This window comes from Thermobia domestica, chromosome 8 (genome assembly GCF_964235325.1).
Source record: "Thermobia domestica chromosome 8, izTheDome1.hap1.1, whole genome shotgun sequence".
NCBI classification, from domain to species: Eukaryota; Metazoa; Arthropoda; class Insecta; order Zygentoma; family Lepismatidae; genus Thermobia; species Thermobia domestica.
In genome coordinates this window covers 297,362,694-297,379,454 of record NC_137461.1, presented here as the reverse complement: position 1 = coordinate 297,379,454, position 16,761 = coordinate 297,362,694, and the positions used below count along the sequence as shown (strand labels likewise).

Here is a 16,761-nt window from a genome sequence, read left to right as displayed (position 1 = left end):
AAACCATAATATAGTAATAGTAAAACTTAAAGATTTCATTTCATTTTCATTTACAGAATTATTAATATTTTAAAATAACTTTGCTGATTATTTGAAATCAGACGCTTTTCTAAAATGAACATTATGACTATCTATTCCGTGTCAATACTATAAATTATTAAGCTTTATAAAAGTAGAGGGAAAAAGGAAAACAATCTAGCATATTTTACAACTAACTTTTTATTTATTTATTTATTTCTTAATCGAAGTCTGTGCAAACCATTGAAACATTTCCAAATTACAAATGAAATTATTATTTATATACAGAATAAATTAAACAAACGATGGGGAAATTTATGGTTTAATCGAATATGATGGTGGTTGCTACGATTTAGAAGAAAGCAATTTTCTGTTGGCACTGGCATCGAAACTATTTGTGTACAAACAAGAATTTCGCATAAGCATTTACTTGACTTGTTATTATAGTTTACTAATAATTAAACAATTATATATTCGTGTAGAAGGAGTTCCGGTCGACCTTTGGAAAAAAAATCACCTCACATATCTATCTAGTTCAATTTCACATACCCGTATGCTGATGAACTAAATAACTGAACGTGTTTCAAACACTGAAGTAGCAACACTGAAGGCAAAAATTATGGAATAGAGACCATGGCGACATCTCATGAGAAGTAGGTAAACTAGAACAGTGTAGGGTCTAGGTCAAAACCCCTACACCCAAAACCCCCACACTCAAGAAATGTCAAAACGCCCAAACGATCGGTCATAACTCCTACACAAATGGACAAATCCCCCAAACGCACGAACGGTCAAAACCCCCACAGCCAAAACACTCACACTCAAGAAATGTCAAAACGCCCACACGATCGGTCATAACCCCCACACAAATGGACAAATCCCCCAAACGCACGAACGGTCAAAACCCCCACAGCCAAAACCCCCACACAAATGGACAAAACTCCCACAAATAGCAACGGTCACAATCTCCACATAAATGGACAAAACCCCCACACAAATGGACAAAACCCCCACACAATCGGACAAATCCCCCACACTCTGAAAATACCGTGATTGCACGTCTTTGTTGCGGCTCTTTACGACGCCCACTTTAGTGTTTCTGTCATTACAAAACAGTGCAAGAAGAATAGTTGCAACATCGGTTTAAGTAGAATAAAAAATGTTATTAAAAAGTACAAGGGCAAGACATACAACCAGGATCATTTCAGAGTGTGGGAGATTTGACCGATTGTGTGGGAGTTTTGTCCATTTGTGTGGGGGTTTTGTCCATTTATGTGGGGATTGTGACCGTTGCTATGTGTGGCTGTTTTGTCCATTTGTGTGGGGGTTATGACCGATCGTGTGGGCGTTTTGACATTTCTTGAGTGTGGGGGTTTTGACCATTCGTGCGTTTGGGGGATTTGTCCATTTGTGTGGGGGTTATGACCGATCGTGTGGGCGTTTTGACATTTCTTGAGTGTGGGGGTTATGACCGTTCGTGTGTTTGGGAGATTTGTCCATTTGTGTGGTGGTTATGACCGTTTGTGTGGGCGTTTTGACATTTCTTGAGTGCGGGTGTTTTGGCTGTGGGGGTTTTGACCGGTTCCCACTGTGTAAGTCTAGCTGAGTCGCGGTATATGTGGATGGTAGCGACATCCAACGGCGTAGCAGATTATTGTTAGGATTAGCGTTGTCTTGACGCAAACCATTTCTGAAAGTGCCCACTTCATTGCACATTCAAATAATTTAGATGGTACTCGCACTCTGCGTCTAGGAGACCCTCTCCCAAGCGGCCTGTTTCTAAAGTCAGCCCGATTCCGGTCGTTAGGAATACATGTCATCGTCCTTCACTCGAATTTCGCTCTCTGAGAAAGAATCAGACATGGAATAAGTGAATCTCTGTAGCTGTAAATACATATACATTTAAAATATAATGTTATCAAAATTAGGGTTGCATCTCAGGATGTTTCGTTAGTTCTGGCGTTTCCGGACCTATGTTAATTAGGATTTGTTTTGGGTTTCATTACCTGTGTATACATGTGCCAAGCGTTGTTACAGAATTTTTGTAACACCGTAATTATTGTAAATAATCTTAAATTAGTGATTTAATAGTACACAGTAACAAAGCACAGTGTAGTTCAATCAACATTCTGTACATATGCCATTATTTACACCTGGCAACCTTACGAATTTTTCGACAGACTAAATATCTTGGGGCAGTTGCATAACCTAATTTCTTTATAACGTAAGTAATTAATGTGTTTACAATATCAGTAGTAGGGTCACGTTTTGAAAATTCACTAAAATGTAAGTTTAAACTGTTCAGCGGTGTAAAAGTTTGTGGACTTTCTATACCAAGTGTTTTGAACATATTTGCTCGTATAGGACATATTTCTAATAAATATATATATGCGTACCCTCTAAATATAATAAAACAACATAATAGCGTTCAGAATATACGTTTTAAAGAATCTTCTGGAGATAACAGTGACAAATATACTCTGATAAAAAAAAAAAACTAATTTTATTTAGGGTAGTAATCATAATATAGCAATAGAATGCAGTTTTCTTTTTGTTTGTACATACATTCCCGTAATATTCCAACTTTTAAAAATCTTCCCGGGAAGATTCTCAGGGAATATTCTCGAAAAATATATTCCCGGGAATTTGCGCATCACTACTCTACCCCAACTCGTACTACTATTACTACTACTTATACTGTTTATCCGTATAGTAAAACTGGGTGCCTAATAACGTAATGTAACGTAACCTAATGCATTTCAACCAAGTGTAACTGAATGCAGTACAATTTGGTCCATTTTTACGATTTTGAAGTTGGTCCGGCGATACAGCAGTAATGTCCAATGTGTACAATGATGTATCTCTGAGCCATTATTTTTTTATTTGTTAGTGTGTTTGTAGAAGAAAATATACCAACGTGAGGGTAGAAAATTCACAATGTAGCAACGTGAATTTATACATGTTTATAAATCAACTGAGGGGTTAACTTTACAATGCCTGCACCGGCTTGTGTACTCACTCAGGAAAAAAAAAAACGGTCAAAACTACCCTAAGGTTAAGCTAACCCGTTCCTACCTCTATGTTACTTACTTCTATCTTACACTACTATACTGAAGCGTCCTAGTTGTTGATGCGTAGGTGGCTCGAGTATATTAAAGTTTACTCCGAGTTAGTATTTCACGTAAAAATTTGGTATTTTATTATCCTCCAGAATTTTTCGCCCTCATCACAAAATTCTACTTAGCATAGATGGAATTCACGGGATTCACCAGAAATAATGTTGGTGCAATTTTACTATATGCATCCAACGGAAACATTTGGCCAATTCTTAAATTTGCTCATTTTATGTCGGGAACAGAAAGTACCGTGTGGGGATTCTAACCCGTTCCTATTACTACTCCTACTGCTATAACTACTTATACAATGGATTTGTATAGTAAAACTGCACGAATAATTGTTTAAAACATATCTCTTTTTATGGTTTGTGTAAATACTCGGTACGACAAAATACCTACAATAAAAAAGAAACCAATTTGTGCTAAGGTGCCACCAAACAACACGAATGCCTTGTAAGTGATTCAAACACTGCGAATCTCGTGCTCTGGTGTGGATCCTAGTAATTGCATATCTTGAGAAATATTCCTCCTGGGGACGTCTGTTACTAAACTTGGTTCGTGGTACTTCATTTCTGTTTCTACAGAATTTCTACATTACTTTACAAACTGATTCCTTTTCACCACCTGTTCTTACTTGCTTTTTTCTAGTGCAAACGGAAATGGAACTTAAAGAATCATATTAATTATTTGTTATATAAAGTACAGTTAACGAATTTTAATTTTTTAACCCCCAAGTAATTTATAATCTAGAAGTAAATGATAATAAATCAAAGTAATTAGTTAAATGATTCTTATAATTTAGAAAACAAAGTAAAGAAAGGGAAATAAATTCCCTCCCAGGTCCCAGCAATCTACCTGGGTATATGCCAGGGGACAAAACCTGAAATATCATCATCTTTTATTTTCCGTCCCACTGGAAATAATCCCACTGGCTACCGGTGCTGGTGCCGCTTCGCCTAACCTAAGGTAACCAGTCTAACCAAACATCTCAAGGTCATTCCGTTCTGTTCTTAAACAAATTGTGTGCATAGTTTCTCAACGTAACGCATAGTTATGCGAAGTGACGTAATGACTACTTTTTCGATTATATCTATTTTCCAGATACGCTAAAATTTGTATAATATTGCTGTCACGTTTTATTTTAAAAAATATAAGGTAGTAATATAGTAGAAAATGTTTTAGTGTGGCATTTTCTGTGTTCATCCAACAGTTATCTACGTTGAGTATTGATAAGTGTATTAAAGAAAAGAGAGAAAAAAAAGAATCGTATCTCGATAAAATGTAATAATATATAAGACAATTATAATGATATGGAAGAAAGAAGATATAGGACTATGATATCTCGTATGAAGTAGAAGAAATTAATAGGTTAGGTTTTTCTTTGACATGGGGTAAAATTTAAAAAATCGTATATTTCTGTATAGTTCTGTATTTTCGGCTTTTAGGTAGGGGAGGGTAGTCCACAGTGAGACAAAATTTCTTTTCTGGCGTGTATTTATTATAATATTAAAAGAATGAAAAAAATAAAGTAGCCATTTTTTGAGAAGATATCTCAGCTACAATTTTAGATACATTTGATCAAAAAATGGTTTAATTGTATATTGGGAGGAAGCGAAATATGACCTAGGCCCTAATGTTTCACTCTGTACCAATAGTAGTGTACAGTGAGACACAAGTTAGTAAATACATTTATGCTTCTAAATATTGTGTTTATACTAATTCTAACAGCAAATAGAAGTTTATGTACACAAGCGAACACTCCCACTTTCAGGCTTTCCAAGTTTTCTTCGTGTTTTCCTGCTTTTTTACAAACGCATAACAGTGCATACATTGATTTCCAATGAAATGAAAAAGATGTACGTTTTCAAAGCAAACTAATGCATGCACTGATATTTTCTTGTGAAAGAGCCTGAAGACACGAAAAATTTTAATAAAGCAGCCTAACAGTAAAAATGTTTCCTTGTGCACAAAGCCTATGCTACTCAAGTAAAAAGAAATGTGACATCGATATTGCACTACAAACAATCATCTGCAACATGTCTTAACGGAAATCTAAAAGGAAACTATGAAACCTTTCAGTCTCTTAGTTTGCATTTAGATCTGTTAAGGTACAACAGGGAAAACTAAGCTACTCTACTGAAAAAACTATAGCATAGGCTTAAGAGTAATATGATATCGACATCGTCAACAATTCGCAAACATGTGCAAAAAATGTCTTAGTGCAAATTTATACTTCCAAAACTAAAAGGGAACTTGATGAAACCTTCCAATCTCTTAGTTTGCATTGGAAGCGGTTTAGGCAGAACCGTAGTAATATCAGATGGACCAACGGCTGCTATATCTTTTACGATAGGCTTCACAAACGCATCCACTTTGGCACTTTTCCTTAAATAGGAAACTACATTCACCTTTTCTTGATGTATTTAACATTTCGGCGACATGGAACACATCCCTTGGGAAACACACGAGAACAAAATCACCTGGAACTGGCACACGATCTATATCGGCGAATTCACTTAGGTAGTTTTCTGAAAGAAGATCTGACGCGTCATTATCATCATCCGAATCACTCAGGATGGTGTCAATGTTGTCATTAATCGAAGGTTGATCACTTTCGGTTTCGTAAAGCAAGTTACAAGCAATGTGATGTTTTTCTCTTTCCTGTTGATTTTGATTTCTGGATTTTGCTTGGGAGTAGAGCTCACTCCGAAGTGTGTGTCTAAATAGAACTTTTTCCAGTATTGTTTTTCTTACGTTCTGCATTCGGAAAACCACGAAACAGCTGGCGAAACAAATGTTTTTCCAGAGGAACCCTCCTTTGAAGTTTGGGAGATATTGCACTGCTCGAAACCTTATCACATTGAGTCGTTGATGAACGGTTGGGGGGGTGTTGATTTCGCTGATGTGTCACTTAGAGTGCTGAATATGGAGGATGTTGATGCTTCCGGTGTCGTCGTTACTGTTGAAGGTAAAACAATCTGAGTGGTCAAAGATGTGCTGGTTAAAGGGATAAATTCCTGTGTCTTTGAAGCCTGCAACGATGTTAGTTGGTGTAAGTGCTCCGCCAACGCATGCTGCAATTCGGTAAATAGGCAAGGGAACACCTGGATTTCTCAACAACCAAGAATCAACTGCAGCGTTGTAGTACAGTTTTAAAGGCCTAAACACGCAGACATCTAGAGGCTGTAACTTGTTTCTGCAATGTGCAGGTATCGTAAGTATGGTAACACCAGCGTTCTTTGCCATATCAATTATGCGGAGAGAAAAGTGGCTTTTGTGATTATCGAAAATTAACAAAGACGGATTTTCCTTAGAATTGTGTGAATATTGAATAAAGTATTGAAGAACTTCTGGAAATATGTCTGCTTTCATCCATCATGAGGGATTTCGTAATCCTAAGGTTCCTGGAGGAGCTTTATTTAGCATGTGCGGTTTAAAGTTTTTCCTAGGAAAGAGCATTACAGGAGGAAGAAACGTTCCACTTGCTGAGACTATTGCTATCACTGTCACTAATTCTCCCTTCTCTCCACTAGTACATTTGTTCACTTGTTTTGTCCCTTTCTGTGCTATGATTTTTTTTTGGACTGTTGTTACGCCTGTTTCAACCAAATTGAAAACACGCGATCCATCAGCAAACTGGGGAAAACGACTATACACCCCTTTTAAGTTTTCACAAAACGCATTGACATTTCCCTCACTGAAAGCTGTTAATCTAAATACACTACAGCGCTCTGGTTGTCTTACGCTAAGGTTTGGGTTTCGGTACAAAAGCCCTCGCATCCACTCTAGATCTGCACATTAATGTTCTTTCCATGTTTCCGGTGTTTTGACTTCATTTCTAACGGCCATTTCGTATGCCAACTCACGTGGTGCTCTTGTTGTCAATTCATAGCTTAACTTGCTGCACGTAACGGCGTACTCTGCTAGACTCTTCTCTTCCAATTCAGAAAATATCTTGCGAACACTATAATTCGGTTGCATCTTGATTGGAACATCAAGATTTTTTCTCTTCTTCTTCTTGACGTACTGAAATAGTGTTTGAAAGGAGTGCTGCTTTTCGTAATGAGTATTTCTGTTCCAGTACCAATTTCACTGCTTCTTCCATTCGTTGCGGATCACTATTTCCTATCTTTCTTGGAATACCTCACCGCCTCACCATAATGAACCTAAAAATAAAGATACCATGTTAAAAAACGAGGAGGTAAGTTTCCTACATTAGCATACTAAGCATACAAAAAAGGCTGCACAGGATGGGAAAAGTTAGGCCGATATGTAAGATTTGTTACCGTATCACAGAGGAACTCGAGTAGTGCTTTAACACACCCGTGCTGTTCCTAGTAGGTAAGCCTTTCGTGGAAAGGAAAAGCTATTCAACACTGAGTAGTTGCTAGTGTAATGTAGATACAGATAGAGATTCAGCTATATTGTGAAATGAATGTTTTGTCGAAGATGATATTTTATTGCAATCTTCGGAATGGTCTCTGTACTTGTACGGCTTTGACTTTGATTTCTTCTCCAAAGTTAAGAAACCACGAGAACAGTAGCATTTTATCACCAGACCACCAAACCTAGGGAAAACTATAGTTGCATGTGTAATGGCGCCTTGTTGGGAGGGCTTCAAGTAGATACTTTTCAAACGTTACATCGAATGTTTTTGACTCAATCCATGTTAATGGTGACCTGGAAACAATGCTTGCCCTGGGCGCCACGTATTCTGATTACTGCCCTGCACCCACTATCCCGTAAAGTAACACAGAACTTGTGCGTAAACGTTTGAAACAGACGTGACAATGACGCCGTGAGCGAAAATATTGCTTTGGATTACATTCGAACAAATATAAAACAGTTGGTTGTCAAGCCACTTGTTTGCATACGTTGCCAATTTGTTTTAATAAAGTGATTAAGATTATGTTGACAAACTTCATGAACCTGAACGACTGCTCATCTAGAAAATAGGGAGAGAAGGGGACGGACTCAACAATAGGAAAGAAAGATAGGTTTAAAGTCCAATAATCTACTAAAAAGCGCATGTCTTTTAACGCACTTACTAGAATGTAGCCGGTGTGCGAATTATCGAGGATGAGGCGGAACCCCCTGTAAAACTTGACAGGGATTGGATATCCACAATTTGTTTTTCTTTATATTAATTTCTGAAATATATGTACACTTCATCCTCCTATACAGTTCCCGTTAATTCGCATACTGGTTGTAGCTATAGGCTAGGCTTTATTCCTTTAATAGGCACACTTCTGGAGGCCCTACTCTCAAATATATTTAGTGACAAGTTTCGTATTCATGCATGGTACACACTGAGACGCCGTCTGACTGTGTCTCAGTGTGTACTTTTCAGAAGGTTAACAAAACAAGTCGACTCATTTAACAAGAGCGAGTGACTGCTTTCACCCGCTGTGAACCGAAACAAATCATGCCTCTTTTGAATTGTACCATCACAATAATATAATGGAACGTGACGGCATTTTGCAACAATTGCCTTAAATCAACAATAGTTGTAACTTTAGAAGTGAAAAAATAAAAAAAAATACCTGTATTTCCTCACTCGTCCACACCATGCACAAGCCGACTAAGCAACTGACTGCGAACTGATAGGGTTTCAACTGAGTGAGACATTTGGCGTCAAACTCGAAAAGCTACAGAGAAAACATAAATGTCTCACTGAGGACTACCCTCTCCTATATCATTATTTTGGTATAAGTAGTAGCAAAATTTCGGATATTTTAAAGTACTGCTTTGAAACACAGTAGACCAAAAACAATTCCAACCACTACTAAATTTCACCTGATGCGGCAGTTACCGTTGTTTTCTTCCGTCCCGATTCATAAATTTTGTTAAAGCGAATAATATTTTTCTTATTGGTTTCAGATCTATTGGTTTTTGCTCGAACATTAACTACTGAAGGTTTCAAATCTCCGACGTGAACAGTTTTGTATGACCGAAATGGCTTCACATTATTTCAACTTTGACTGTAATAAAATTGAATTAAAAACAGAAAACAATCGTATTAAAGTTGAAATGAAAACAGAAAATGAGTCATTTGAAGAATGTAATTATAAGCTATGTACTAGTAACACTAATGACCATAAAGACCCTCTTGCAGTACATGTGGAGTATAAGAAACGAGAAAGTGCATGGGAAGGAGAGAATATCGCTTTAGAAAGAAATGAAGATGAAACGATATCAGATTGGAAACTAACTTCGAAAGCAATATGTTTGGTGAAGCGCTTACCAACGGCTGATGTATTTGCAAGTGCCGAACGTTTTCGCAGTAACATCAGGCCAACATCTGCCGATCTTACAAACATCACAGGAGGATCAAGTAGTCACATGTATGCCACTATTGGAAACAAGAACGATGACGAAAAGGATGTTCAAGAAAACAATAATCGAGAATTTGGTAGCAATGCACAGGCCCTGAGGTACGTTTAAATGCGTTTATTTCACCTTGGATATGTTGTGTATAAATATTTCTTTTCAACACTTGCAAAACTTCGTTAAGTATTCCTTTTTCCTTTACCTTAAACTGTGTTATTGAAATCGCAAACGTTTGAACACAAATAATTCAACCCAATGCGCAGCGTTGTAAGAGGTAAGACAGTTCGGCACTGAGATAATTATGCAAAGATAATGGTAAATTGCTATAAACCACCTTGCACCTGGGCTGGGATTGAAGACTTACACGCTTCTGAGTAATGTCAATATTCGGTAATTTTTTTCCTATTACAGGGAACAGTACCTCGTTGAATTATTTATATCTTTCCCTTCTCACTCAAAAAGTTTTCATGATATAAACATCATATTTTAATGTTCATTTATATATCGGTTTTGAAATTGTAACATTAATTTATATACAAAACACCTTAGTAATTAAAACTACCAAATGTGGATCACTGGAAGGAATTATCATGTTTTTTTTTTCTAAGATTGTTAACGTTACAGAATCCTTACACTTATTGTGATTGCTTTAATATTGATGTATCAGAAACGAACTCTTACTAGACCAACCATAAATTCACCTTTTCCTCTTTTACAAGTAGCCTATTTTATTATATGTCTCATTAACTTAACTGGTAAAAGTTCTTTTCTCAGAAGGTTATACCTTTGGATGGAGTGTCTCATAATATGCACTTGTACCGTCGGTAAAGCTTATAGATGAAAGTTTTTTCTTGTTACTTTTGTATGACATTTGCAGGTAAAATAATGTGATCTGTTAAAAAGCGCTTTCATTTGTTCTTTGAACACTGACCATGTTACGGGGTCAAGTTTGCTCACTGGAAGTGTGATCACTTCCGGCATTGGGACTACTGTTTCTGTCCCAAATCGCGATAGATTCCTTCGATTTCTTGGAGTTCTGATGTGATTCTCACTTTCCTCATTGCACTATTGTTAAGCGTTTCATCTTTTCCGTTAGCCTGGGTTCATAAACATAGGATGTTTAAACTTAAAATAACCATTCTACAAATAAATGTTGACAGTTAAGTAGCCCAAGGTAAGAGAATCTAAGAGGATTAAAATTCAATTGAAATCGATAGGATTTGATAACATTACAAAGAGAAGGAAGTTATAAATACTTAACTACTCTCAAATTTTTCAAGGAAATACATTACTTCGATACTTCATTTTGCTTAGGTATAGACAGCAATACCTATTCTATAACGAAATGTTATCAAGTTATAACTTTAGGGCTTTTTCTTTCTATTTTAATAATAATTAGCCACATAATCGTTTAATGAGAAATATTGAAACTGGTACTTTGTAATTTTTTAATGAAAAGGGGGGCAAACATCCTATTAATATAATGTGTGCTGTTGTACGTTTATTTAATAAGTAAGCATTAAATTATTTCAGTGATTGACTGTAAGAAATTTATTAACTCAAAATTTTAAGATTTTCAAGTAGACTACTTTTGATAGAAAGTGCAAGATAAACCAGAGAATGAAGAACGAAAATATTTAAGGCTTTCAGCTACAGTAACTGCCTGATGTAGGAAATGACTTCATTTGACCCTCACTGAAACTTTGTTTCATGCAGTTTTGACTCTTGCCTTTAGGCAAGCTATAACCAATATTCAACCTGCATATATCATAATGGCGTGATGTACTGTTACTGTAGAGGAAAGGTAGGTTTTGGAATTAGCCATATAGATTCACATTCAGATTGGAAACGAAATGTGAAAGTTCTTTGTGTTTTCTTCCTTCTCACCACGTAAAATTTAATTCAATCATGTATTACATTTAAATAAATACAGGTAAGAAATGATAATATATAATGCTCATTTTCATCAAGTGTTTCTTAGACGTCGAACATAATAGGTGACGGTTGACCACAGTGGTTGCTAAGAGTGGTAGATCATAGTAATTTACTAAGGTTAAGGTACATAGTGGGCTTAGTGGATCGTGGTGTGAAGTAGTGAGTGTTACATGGATGAAGTTTTTATTGATTCATGCTTTTCCGATACCACATCACCTTTTCAAATCTGAAATATATTGTAATGAAATGTTTGATTATTTTCTAATATTTTCTTTATGTCGGATTAAAATGTTCAATAGAAGTATAATATTAAGATTACACGTTACAGTAGTGATGAGTAATGTCTAATGTTTCGAATGGAATTCTCGAACTCCTTACACTGGGATGTTTTAAGCTCTTTGTTGGTTATTATCATTGTATTGATGGCATTTCGGTGGATTCTCTAATAACTAATTGAACGTGTAACCCACCTATATTTAACACAATATTACCCTATGCGTTCCAGCCCTGATGATTCATAACTACTAAGAATAGATAGAAAACTTCTCGACTGGAACGCTTACGATTAGGTATTAAATATTCCATCTTCTAACAATCCTATGACAAATGAAATGTTTTTCTCTATTTTTCTTCTGTTTTTCGGTGTTCAGTTTCCTCTTTTAACTCCCAATATTATAATTTTAATCTCATCGATTCGTTGTGTTCTTCTTGTTTCTACTTCTTTCTTCCCTTCCATTTCGACTTATATGATATGAAAAGAAAAATCTTTTGTTCGTGTCCAAATTAGTTGGCCTTCCTACGTGGGATGTCGGCTAATTGTGCCAAATTTAGAATGTGTATTATACGTTCAATTGGTTATTATTTTATTCATGGCAGAAATTGATTAGAATTTGAAATTTTACTTTTTTTGCAATTTTGCATTCATGACTGATTGATCGTATTCATATATGCTTTCTTTATAACTGGTGTCGATGTCTGGGTGAGTTGAAATACTGCACCCCTGTTGATATTGTTTGGTTCTTGTACTATAGCAAGAGATCATTTAATTATCCTATCCCAGTGGTTTCAGCTCTTTAAAATAATTTTCGTGTCTGAAAATAAAATTTTGTACTTCCGTTGTACTGTGTTCCGCCAGGGCTGATTTCTCCGTGTGAAACAGCTTGATGCGTGTCTCACGCTCCTTGCATCGATATTCTATTGTTCGTCCTTTTTGTACTATGTAAGATTTCCCGTATTCGCAGGGAATGCAGTATATTCCTGGTGTTTTAAGACCCAAATCGTCTTTAACTGGACGGAGTAGGTTATGTTTGGTTAGGTTAGGCGGTTTGTGTATGATTTTGATGTGTCTCTTCACGTTTCTTGCAACTTTTCCAGATAGTTTCCCAGTGTATTGCAGGACTGCCATGTTGACTGGATCTTCAAATTCTGAAGTGTTTTCTTTCTTGGAAAAGGCCCTTTTTAGGACCAATCGAATGTCATCTTCCTTGTATCCATTCTCCAGTATGGTCTTCGTGAGATGTGCAAGTTAACTGGAGAAGTTTTCTTGGTCCGAGATGATTTTGCTCTAAGCGCAAGCGTGCTAATGACTGTATTGCGCTTTGGTGTATTGTGAAAGCTGTTTCCATTAAGATAAAATTCAGTCTGGGTAAGTTTTCTGTAAACACTGTGGCCCAGACTCCCATCAGGTTTGCGACGAATGAGGATGTTTAGAAATTGTATGCAGCTTTCTGTTTCTATTCCCATGGTAAACTTGATGTTGCTGCGTTGATTGTTGAGAAATTCAAGGAACGATCGCAATGAATTTCTCCCACGAGGCCAGATGACAAAGGTATCTTCAACATATCTATAGAAACACGATGTCTTTAATGGTGCTGATTCTCGCGCTTTCTATTCGAAGCTTTCCATGAAAAAGTTTGACACTGGTGATCCCATGGCAACGTCGTCCGTTTGTTCATAGTACTGTACGTCAAAGAGGAAATATGTGGAAGTTGTTGTGATCTTGAATAAATAACAGTCCTTGGCGAAAAGTGCTCACTGATTAAATGTAACGTGTCTTATACTGGGACTCCGGCAACCAGAGAGACCACATTAAAACTGACTAGGATTTCGTCTGGAGAAATGCGTATCGTGTTCAATATTTCCACGAATTCATATGAGTTCTTGACGTGTTCTTCACACTGTCCTACCAGCGGTTGAAGGAGAGTAATCAGGTACTTAGCCGCACAGTAAGTTGGGTTTCCAAACCCATAAAGAATGTGTCTAATTGGGATGTCAATCTTGCGTACTTTCGGAAGTCCATACAGTCTCGGTGGTTGGCATTTATGTGGCGTAATTTTCATGCGTGTTTCTTTTGGTATATTGGTTTTCTTCAGAAGGTTGGTAATTCTACGTTCATGAATGCATGTGGGCTGTTTCTTAAGTTGTCTATAATCCGAGTCGTTGAGTAAATCCGACATCTTCCTGTAGACTTCAGTGGGTATGAGTAATGTTGCGTTGCTTTTGTCCGCTCGCAGTACAGTATTGCTAGCGTCTTGACGAAGTTTCTTAATTAATTTTGTTCTCTTTTGTGATGATTGGTTTTTGCATTCTGGCCCTTTTTAGGGCATGGGTTTTGGCCATCTGGCCCTTTTCAGGGCCAAACGTAAGTCCTGGCGCATTTCTTGTGCTTCATTTGGTTTACCGCTAGGCTGTACTGCTTGTAAGAAAATTATGCCACATAATTGCCAACCACCAAGACTGTATGGACTCCCGATAGTACACAAGATTGACATTCCAATGACAACCATTCCTAGTGCGATTGGAGGGTCAACTAACCGTCTGGCTAAATATCGCACCCGTCTTCTTAGGTCGCTAGTAGAACAGTATGCACACCACGTTAAGAACTCATTTGTTCGTGGAAATATTGAACACCATACGCATTTCTCCAGACGACATCGTACTCAGTTTTGATTTCGTCTGTGTGTATACAAGAGTCCCAGTACAAGTCACGTTACATTTACTCAGTGAGCATTTCCCGCCGGAGACTGTTGATTTATTCAAGACCCCAGTAACTCCCACATATTTCCTCTTCGACAGACAGTACTGTGAACAAACAGACGGCGTTGCCGTGGAGTCATCTCCCTCACCAGCAGTGGCAAACTTTTCCATCAAAAGCTTCGAGCAAAAAGCACTAGAATTAGCCCCATTAAACCGATCGTGTTTCTAGAGATATGTTGATGATACCTTTCTCATGTGGCCACTCGAATCGTTTTTTCTTGAATTTCTCAACAATCAACTCAACAACATCAAGTTTACCATGGCAATAGATACAGAAGGCTGCATACAATTTCTAGAAATCCTCATTCGTTGCAAACCTGATGGAAGTTTGGGCCACAGTGTTTACAGAAAACTTACCCACACTGAACTTTGTCTTAATGGAAACAGCTTTCACCATAGATCACAGCAGAATAAAGTCATCAGCACGCTTGCACTTCAAGCAACAGCCATTTCGGACCATGGGCATGAGAGATGCATGAAGCTTTTTCATCCCGACATATCAGCCCAGGCGGACATACAGTATAACGGAAGGACATAGAGTTTTATTTTCAGACACTAAAATTATTTCGAATATCTCAAACCACTCGGATAGGATAATTAAACAATCCCTTGCCATAGTACAAGAAACCAACAATATCAACAGGGTTACAGGATTTCAACTCACCCAGGCATAGAAACCAGGTATAAAGAAAACATATATGAATACGACCAATCAGCGTCAAGCTATAGACCATTCAACCAAAGACACGGATTCTTAAACCTCTCCTATATATAGTACACACAAACAGTATATGTAGTTAGTATAATCGCCCTGAAGACGAGAACGGAGAAGTCTTGAAACGTCGACTCTATCGTCGGACTTCATCTGGCTGATGAGCTCCTCCGTGGCTAAGCGGTTAGCGTACGCGCCTTTGGCGTGAGAGACGCGGTTTCGATTCCCGGCGGGAGCTCATGTGGTTTAGATTCCACCTTAAACGGTAGGTCCATGTCTCATATAGCTCATATAACACGGGACGTTAAACTCAAATTCCACTCAATTCACCTGGTTGATATCCCGAGAACATATTTATAATATTACCCGCCAGGAAAGCTTCAATTTTTATGCGATATATTTTTCTCTACTGTGCGCCTCTAGTACTAACTCTGGATTCTAAAAATATATTTATAACTCAAGAAATATGGATTTTCAAATGTTTAGTTTCTTCAGTATTAATTCTAATGATACAAAGTTCTGTAAACGTTACTATGCAAATTTCTCCCCCATTAATCTAGTTCTTTTCTCGTTCATTTGATTATTTTCAGTCCTGTGTCATACATTTTAACTTAGTCAACTTCTCTGTATTACTATTAATATTAAAAGTAGTAGTAGTATTACTTAAATCGATAGTTATGATGATGCTGGTCTCAAATCGTTACCGTGTACTTATTTTACACGCCTGTTATGAAATCGGTTCTTTACTTAATACCAGAAAAGTGTTTGACGTTTGTTGTGATCACACTCTTATAACCGGATTCAGCACTACGTCGTAAATACGTACTTATTTACTAATAAGTGTAAAAGTCTAAATAACACAAATATTATATCACTTCTAATAGAATTCAGTAGTCCTGATAGTCAATAAAGAATATAAAAGTAAGATCATTACAGCATATTGTGTTGATCTTATTAAATGCATAATTAGTCATTCGCTCACAGACATAACCTTTACTTCAGTAGTACATACATTGTCTTAGAAACAATTGGTCACATATATACATAAGAAAGATTATGAGGCTCATACTGTAAATAACTCATGAACACAAGATGGGATATTTAAAGTAGCAGGATACGAAGTACGGAAGTACATTCGAAAAAATATTTGAAAATGATTACAGATGATCTCGAGTGTAGGTAGCTTACTGTGGTATACAAGCTTCCTTGATACCTCCATATCAGGTGGCAACCCTTCTTTACAAGCCAACACAAGCATATTTACCCTAAATTTTGTATAAAAGTGGAACATTATACACTGCCAGAATGAATTCTGAAAGTGATTCCCTGGATAATGAAGCTCCAAATCGCGACATACTAAAAAAGCATGTCATGCAGATAGCAAAGAATTTAAAGCAAGGACTGGTAGAGCCTATCAGAAAAAGTAATGTGCAGGAGAGGATTCTCACGGAAGGAATGAGCACACAGCCAGGTAACATATCAGTAAAAAGCGATGCACAGGAGAGGAACCTCACTCGAAAAATAAACATGCAGGTAGATAACTACAACGACTCACCAAAGGTAGTCATCAACCCTGGTTCGGCTAATAATATAAGTAAATCTTTAGTGGCAGTA

The 16,761-nt window shown here is 37.0% G+C and overlaps 1 protein-coding gene across 1 annotated transcript in view; it reads left to right on the top strand.

The window, feature by feature from the left end:
- Nucleotides 1-1,776: 1,776 nt before the first annotated feature.
- LOC145693741 (uncharacterized) overlaps nt 1,777-16,761 on the top strand; it is a 34,966-nt gene continuing 19,981 nt past the window's right edge. Inside the window, 2 exon segments of the mRNA XM_081770038.1 lie at nt 1,777-2,242; nt 9,015-9,568. Of these exon segments, the coding sequence (XP_081626164.1) occupies nt 9,081-9,568 (488 nt within the window). The 5' untranslated portion in view covers nt 1,777-2,242; nt 9,015-9,080.